Below are 8,356 nucleotides of genomic sequence, written 5' to 3'. Positions count from 1 at the left end.
CTTTCTAGCTATAGCAGATGTCTCTCTGTGTCTTGAATCTTTGTCGAAGTTTCATTTCACCCTGCCTCTGTAGATGTTAGTCCCTCTTCTTTAAATGCCTATCTTTTTCTATCTTAAAAGATCAAGCGTCAACTTTTATGAGGACTTATTCCAAATCCTGCTGGAATATGTCTCTCTCGCTCTCTTTTCCCCCACACGCAAAGGTATGAAGTAGTCCTCCTTAGCTTGGGGGATACATTTCAAGACCCCCAGATCCCTGAAATGGTGGCTAGTACTGAACCCTACATATATACTCTGTTTTTCCTTATACATACATATCTATGACAAACTTTCACCTTTTTATTTATTTTATTTTAGAGACAGGGTCTTGCTGTGTCACCCAGGCTGGAGTGCAGTGGTGTGATCAGGGCTCACTGAAACCTCGACCCCTCTAGGCTCAAGCCATCCTCCCATCTTAGCCTCTCGAGTAGCTGTGACTCCACTGCAGCTATGCAATGCATAACTCCATCACACCCAGCTAATTTTTGTATTTTTTGTAGAAACCAGATTTGCCATGTTGCCCAAGCTGGTCCTGAATTCCTGACCTCAAGTGATTTGCCCACCTCCGCCTCTCAAAGTGTGGAATTACAGGTACAAGCCACTACAGCCGGCTCACCTTTTCATGTAAAGGAAGCACTTTATGACTTCTCTTTGGCATATCCAGATTGCCAGCGTCCCTACCCTCACACTTTGGGGCCATTATTACGTAAAATAATGGTTACCTGAATGCAGCACTGTGATACCATGACGGCCGATCTGATCCCAGATATGGCTGCTAAGTGACTCTCTTATCACGAGGGGAGGGCAGGGAGCATAGATAGTGTGATCGCTGGACAAAGGGATGATTCACCTCCCTTGAGGGACTGAAGGGGACTGCTTGAGATTTCATCATGCTACTCAGAACAGCACGCAATTTAAAACTTATGAATTGTTTATTTCTGGAGTTTTCATTTTAATATTTTTGAACTGCAGCTGGCTGAGGGTAACTAAGACCATGGAAAGTGAAAGCATGGATTCAGTGGAACTACTGTGTGTGTACAGTTATATATACACACACACGCACATATACACACATATATGTATATATACATAAATCTATATCATATACATATATGTATATACATGTATACGTTCTTATGTAAACTAGACTATACATTCTTTGACATTAGGAAATGTGTTTTATCTATTATTTATCACCAGAGCCTAGATGGTCAGTAGGTTTTAGGTGAATCAATGAATGATATTTAAAGACAGTGACCACTTGGTTTCTATCTATCTACATTGAAGATGAAATAACAGAACTTACACTTCAACCTTTAGGTATTAAAAATAATAAGTTATATATTAGAATGAGTTGTTAAATTTTGTGGACTCTTGTCTGCATTCTTTCTTCATATGAGGACACATTTTTATTTGTCTAAGACAGCATAGGATGTCTTCTGCTTGGTTTTGTACTGATAGATCAAAATTAACTTTCTTGGATCTGAAATAATTTTTTTGCTAGATTAAAATAAATTTCTCCAGGGAAACAATGCATATTCAAATAGCCTAATTTCTAATAATGCAGAGGACTGAAAACAGTTAAAGGAGAAAGATTTGGTTCAATTTTAATTATGACTTTCACTTGCTTATTATGTGATTTCTTTTTAGGACTTAACATTTTTATTTTAGGTCCAACACTAACTGTCAATGCTTAACTAGCATGACTGAAGAAGTTGATCCTATATTTCTATTTCTATTCTTATTACAGAACGGATTTAATATAGGTTAAGATGTTGAATAGAACCATGAACTGCATTTCACAAAATGGTGCATTTCACACAATGGTACATTTCATAAAATCTAACATCCCAGCAAAATGACAGGGACAACAATTAGCATGCTGTTAATTTTTCACTTAACGGTGCCAAAATGATATTTCGGTCTTTTTTACATAGAAAGGTCAAATGTCATTCAGTGGCGCTCCTGAACACAGGCAAGTCATTTTCAGAGGTGAAAACGCTGTGGTTGACTGCTCTTGAAACAGGTTTCTCTACAATCCACCTCTCATCTGGAGTTCACATCCTGCTACATGTAGGCAAGAGTATACCCATCCTGCGCCTTTTAACTCTTTTGAGGGGCATACATAATGCAAGTACAATTAACTTGTTCTACAAATACCAGCTTAGGTGTCAATTTAGCATTCTGCAAATAAGGTATAATACTACAGAAATGGAATGGGTGATTTCCCCAACTAATAGGTCTCTTACTGAAAACATGCAAGCACATTTGTGTCTGTTTGGCTTAGTGCTGTATTCTTCAAAGTCTTGAGCAGGGCCTGGTGCAGACTGTATACCCAACAAATATTTATCTTATGAAAAAGTATAAAGTGAAAGCACAAAAGGGATGGTTTAGCAACAAATATTTATCTTATGAAAAAGTATAAAGTGAAAGCACAAAAGGGATGGTTTAGCAAGAGAAGAAAGATGAGAGGTGGATTACAGACATACCTGTTTCAAGAGCAGTCAACCACAGATTTTCACCTACTGAAAATGGCCTGTGTTCAAGAGCACCACTGAATTACATTCAATCTTTCTATTTAAAAGAGACTGAAACATCATTTTGGTACTCTTAAGAATTTCTTTTTAACTATTTAAATTTTTTATTTGTATAAATTTATGGGTACAAGTGTCATTTTGTTGCATGTATTGATTGCATAGTGGTCACCCTTTTAGTGTATCCATCACCCTAATAATGTGCATGGTACCAAGAAGGAATTTCTCATCATCCCCTCTCCTTCCCCCTAGTCTTCTGAGTCTCCACTATCGTTCCAAACTCTATGTCCATATGTACATGTTATTTAGCTCTTGCTTATAAGTGAGACCCTGATAATGGAAGGGAGATTGGTCAAGCTGACCTCCCAAAGTTCTCCCAGCACTGAGATTCTATGATTCTACCAGGCTGGCTCTCTTGCAGTGTTCTCAGAGAGAACAGCTACTAACCTGTTGGTATCTGAAAACTTTAATCTTCCACTTCTGAAAAGGTATTTTCTTTTCTTTTCTTTTTTTTTTTTTTTTTTTGAGATGGAGTTTTGCTCTTGTCACCCAGGCTGGAGTGCAATGGCACGATCTTGGCTCACTGCAACCTCTGCTTCCCAGGTTCAAGCAATTCTCCTGCCTAAGCCTCCCAAGCAGCTGGGGTTACAGGCGTGCACCACCATGCCCTGCTAATTTGGTATTTTTAGTAGAGATGGGGTTTCACCATGTTGGCCAGGCTGGTCTCAAACTCCTGACCTCAAGAGATCTACCCGCCTCAGCCACCCAAAGTACTGGGATTATAGGCATGAGACACCGTGCCCGGCCGATAAGCTATTTTCAAATATAAATCATTGAATAATTATTTTAAAATTATTTTTAATATCTAGAATGTGCATTTTTCCTTTAACTGGTTCAAATGTCCACCAGAATTCTGTGAGAGTGATATTCACATCTAGTTACAATAACGTATCACTAGCTTTACTTTTAACTGTGGTAGAGCAGCAACAGCCTTCTTTCTTTTTGCTTTGCTGATCATTCTATGAATGCTGGGCAAACTCTTTACTCATCTATCTATCAAATACTTATTTTTTTAGAAGTCACTGAGATTAATAAAATTTATTTTTATTCTGCACCAGATAGTGCTTATATTATTGCATCAATATTAACTGTTATTTCCTATTAAAATTATAAATCTACTATTTACAATTATTCTTTTGTGAAACTTTGATTAAAGATATTCCCTTGAGACTATTTTAGTAGTAGTAGGTACAGGGATATATGAATGCGGAACTATCATATATAACAACTTACAAATAACATAAGTCTTATTTATATTAGACCTATATAAAAGCCCTGTGAAACTTATCATTAAGGATTATCGGAACAGTCATAGTGGAAAAAGCATAAGGGGAAGACTGAACTGCTGATAGCTAAACTGTGACAATAGAAAAGGTTGTATCATAAAATATTGTTAGTATATTTTTGTATGTGTATGCAATTGGTTGAAAATCAGGCAAATTTTTGATAATTTTTGATAAATATTTGACAAACACTTCAAATATGTCTCTTGTAGTCATCATTGTAGAAATTTGTTTTGTTTAAATTCATTTGGCTTTAACCTCCCGCCCCAAAATTCTACATCAATACATCTCTCTTCCTACTCTTCCCAACCCCTTCAAAAAATAAAACCAAGCTCAAAGCAAGTCACAAACGTTTTGTACAAATAAAGCCAGTTCTCTGTGGAATTGATGTGATAGGTCTTGAATACCTTGTTGATAATTAACCCAATCAAGTAACATTGCCAGGGAATCTTTATTCTTTTCCTTTTTTTAAGGTTCATAGACTTTGTTTCTTAGAGCTGTTTTAGGTTTACAGAAAAAGTGAACAGGAAGTACAGAGTTCCCATACACTCCCACTCCTGCCCCCTAACGCGTTTCCTTTATTATTAACATATTGCATTGAGGTGGTACATTTGTTACAACTGATGAACTGATATTGACATATCATTAACTAAAGTCAATAGTCTACATTAGGGTTCACTCTTTCTGTTGAATAGTCCTATGGGTTTTGTCAAATGCATAATGTTATATATTCACCAATACAGGTGTATATACACCAATACAAGCCACAGTAATATAAATTCGTTGGAGCTAAGAATTTGCTTAAATAACCAGCGATTCCCCCATGGCAATCAAAATTTCTTAACTATTAATCTAGACTAGCACTGTCCAAAAGAAATATAATGTGAGCCAGTATGTATTTAAATTACTCTAGAAGCTGCTTTAAAAAGAACAAGTAAAATTAATTTAATAATATTATACTTATCCCAATATATCCAAAATATCAGTTTCAACATTAAGTCAATACGAAAGCTGAGATATTTTACATTTGGGGGGTACTAATTCTTGAAATCCAGTACGCATTTGACACAGCACATCTAATTTCAGCCTAGCTACATACATTCTGAGTGTTCAATCAGTAGCCACAAGTAGCCAGTGACTAAGTAGCCAATACCTGTCAGGTACAGCACAGATTTAGACTTTGAGCAACTTGAAAGCGGGTTATCCTTTTCTCTCCAGGGCCTCTAGAGTAGGCATGCAGTGAATATTTTTGAAAGGTAAATCAGAAAGATCCTGATTCTTACATGTTCTGCAATTACTTTCTTTAAACTCTCCAGCCTCAGAAAAAGTGGAATGGGGATCATGTTTATTCCTGCGTATCAAACCAATGAGTATGGGGCTTCCTGACTCCCAGAAAGCCTGAATCATGCGAAATGTTGACTCATGAACCTAAAGTGACTGAAATGTAACGTGAACCAAATTAGCTTTCCAAGGCATCTTTGTATTTCCACTTTCTGGTCTCCCGCCACCTCTCTCTTTGGGTGACTCACTCTCCTACCATGTAAGAGTCCAGCATCAGGAAGGGCCCCAAACTCGCTTTGGAAGAAGAGCAGACTTTCAAATGGTGGGCCCCAGATCCCCAGTTAATTCAGCACAGCTGTTTTGTCTACCAGTTCCAGGGGCTGCGGTTTAGACTGAGTGAGTCTGTCAAAAAAAAACAAATTTTTTCTTATTTTAGGGTGGTAGTAGTAGTGATGTGGTTTGGAACATTAAGTGAAAAAATAATATTTTATTTCAAACATCTTTAAAAATCCTTAGGGCCCACTTCACAGTCCCGTTAATACCTTTCTCCAGACGGGTTTCTTCCTTTCCCGGGAGGAAAGTTTCCACTCCCAGTCCCCCAGGATAACGCCCTTCCGGTGGCGCGCCAGGAACCGCGCCGACCCCTCCCAGCCAGCAGCCCGCCCCCTTTCCCAGTGCTCTACGACAGACGGACCCCCAGCTGGCCGCAAGGCCAAGACCCCACCCCAACTCAGTTAGCTAAAGTGGGGGTGGAGCTCCCAGCTCCCAGCACCGCCCATTGAACGCAATCCCCACCGGTAAGAGAGAGGAAGTGCCGTAATCCCCACCCACTTTCATCTCCTTCCCTTTCCGTTGGCCTGGCTGGTCGCCTATCTTCTCTATCCTGTAGCCGATTGGCTCTCTTCCTCCCGCGCCAGTCCCTGCCCTCCCCCGGGTAGGGTGAGTCACGCCAAACTGGGCGGAGAGTCCGCTGGCCTCTCTCCTAGCTCGTTTGGGCGGCGGCGGCTGCAACTGGGGACAGGGCGGGTGGCGCATCACCGGCGCGGAGGCAGGAGGAGCAGTCTCATTGTTCCGGGAGCCGTCACCACAGTAGGTCCCTCGGCTCGCTCGGCCCAGCCCCTCTCAGTCCTCCCCAACCCCCACAACCGCCCGCGGCTCTGAGACGCGGCTCCGGCGGCGGCAGCAGCAGCTGCAGCATCATCTCCACCCGCCAGCCATGGAAGACCTGGACCAGTCGCCTCTGGTCTCGTCCTCGGACAGCCCACCCCGGCCGCAGCCCGCGTTCAAGTATCAGTTCGTGAGGGAGCCCGAGGACGAGGAGGAAGAAGAGGAGGAGGAAGAAGAGGACGAAGACGAAGACCTGGAGGAGCTGGAGGTGCTGGAGAGGAAGCCCGCCGCTGGGCTGTCCGCGGCCCCGGTGCCCACCGCCCCTACCGCCGGCGCCCCCCTGATGGACTTCGGAAATGACTTCGTGCCGCCGGCGCCCCGGGGACCACTGCCGGCCGCGCCTCCCGCCGCCCCGGAGCGGCAGCCGTCTTGGGACCCGAGCCCGGTGTCGTCGACGGTGCCCGCACCATCCCCGCTGTCTGCTGCCGCAGTCTCGCCCTCCAAGCTCCTTGAGGACGACGAGCCTCCGGCCCGGCCTCCCCCTCCTCCCCCGGCCAGCGTGAGCCCCCAGGCCGAGCCCGCGTGGACCCCGCCCGCCCCGGCTCCCGCCGCGCCCCCCTCCACCCCGGCCGCGCCCAAGCGCAGGGGCTCCTCGGGCTCCGTGGGTGAGTGCCGCGCCCTCTCGCTTCGCGCCGCCCCTCGCGCTCCTCCCTCTTTTGTGTGCAGCCCCAGATGCTTTGGGCTGGGCCCTCCTCTCCGCCCCGAGGGGGCTTTGTCTGCAGACTTCGGGGCGATGGCGCCCCGCCTGGTTGGAGGCGCGGGGAAAAGGGTGGGGCGGCCCTTGGAGCCCGGGCTTGTTCTTATTGTCCGTTTTCGTTTCGGGGAACACGTGCACCGCACCCGGCTCCCACTTCTATCCTCTGTGGTGCCCAGCGTACCGATTCTCGGAAGTTAGGCACCCACCCGTAGTAGGAGCCGGGTGTGTACCCGGGAACCAGGGTTGTGGATTTATTGGGTTGGTTGGGCTTCGAAGTAAGGAAGGAAAGGCCTTGGCACCCAGACCTTTTTAGGAGGTGCTTTTGTCTACTCGTCTGGGTTGCTCCTTTGGAAAAGGTGCAGTTTTGCTGCGGGTCTGTTGGCCTGCATTCGACCCTGGGCTCCCTTCTCATCTCCTGCCTGGCGTGGGTGGCCCCTTTGCGCTTTCCCTCCCCCTTCTGTGCTTGTGGGGAGCTGGCCGAGTGGAAAACGTCCACATTGACCCAACCGCAGTGAAGGGAGAGCGCCTCCAGTGGTGTGGTGCGTGGAGAAACGGGAAGGAGAGAGTTCTGGTAAAGTCCTGCCACCGCCCATCTCACAGGGTGTTATGTGGACTGCTCCCCACCAGCTAAACCGAGCCAGGGAGAGAGGATCTGGGCATTGTGTTCCGAGGGGGCGTAGTTCTGCCAGGGTTTCAGCTGCAGGGTCAGAGGAATTGATGTTAGTGTGGACTTGGCGCAGCCTCTTAGTGTATCATAATTGAATCTTAAAAAAACAAAAGGCAAAATGGTTGACATTCCTAAAGAAGGGAAAACCTGTGGATTCCTTGCCAGGAATTGGCTAATTGAACTCGTGGCAGATTTACCATGAGACATAGAGAAGTGTTTTGAGACAGACGTTTTCATATATATTGGTTAGGAATACAGTTTTTCAGAAGTGATGTTTTAGGCTACAGAATCAAAATACAGTCACGTGCCGCATAACGACTTTTAGGTCAAGGACAGACGCATATGCAACGGTGGCCCGGAAAGGTTATAATGGAGCTGAAAAATTCCTGCCGACTGGCGATGTCTTGATCCTGACCCTGTGTAGGCCTAGGGTAATGTGTTTGTATCTTAAGTTTGTAACAAAAGTTAAAAAAAAAAAAAATAGAAAAAAGCTTATAGAATAAGGATATAAAATTTTTTTCTATAGCTGTAAAAGGAGTTTGTGTTTTAAGTTTAACGTTATTACAAAAGAGCCAAAAAGTTTATAAAATAGAAAAGTTACAGTAAGCTAAGGTTAATTTATTGTTGA

At 44.1% G+C, this 8,356-nt stretch overlaps 1 protein-coding gene across 1 annotated transcript in view; it reads left to right on the top strand.

Moving 5' to 3' along the window:
• Window positions 1-6,117: 6,117 nt before the first annotated feature.
• The window catches only part of RTN4 (reticulon 4), an 81,239-nt gene continuing 79,000 nt past the window's right edge, over window positions 6,118-8,356 (top strand). The window contains 1 exon segment of the mRNA XM_030921644.1: window positions 6,118-6,969. Within this exon segment, the coding sequence (XP_030777504.1) occupies window positions 6,414-6,969 (556 nt within the window). The 5' untranslated portion in view covers window positions 6,118-6,413.

Source organism: Rhinopithecus roxellana, chromosome 17 (genome assembly GCF_007565055.1).
Source record: "Rhinopithecus roxellana isolate Shanxi Qingling chromosome 17, ASM756505v1, whole genome shotgun sequence".
NCBI classification, from domain to species: Eukaryota; Metazoa; Chordata; class Mammalia; order Primates; family Cercopithecidae; genus Rhinopithecus; species Rhinopithecus roxellana.
Note: the sequence above shows the minus strand (reverse complement) of the source record. Positions and strands in the feature narration are given on the sequence as shown.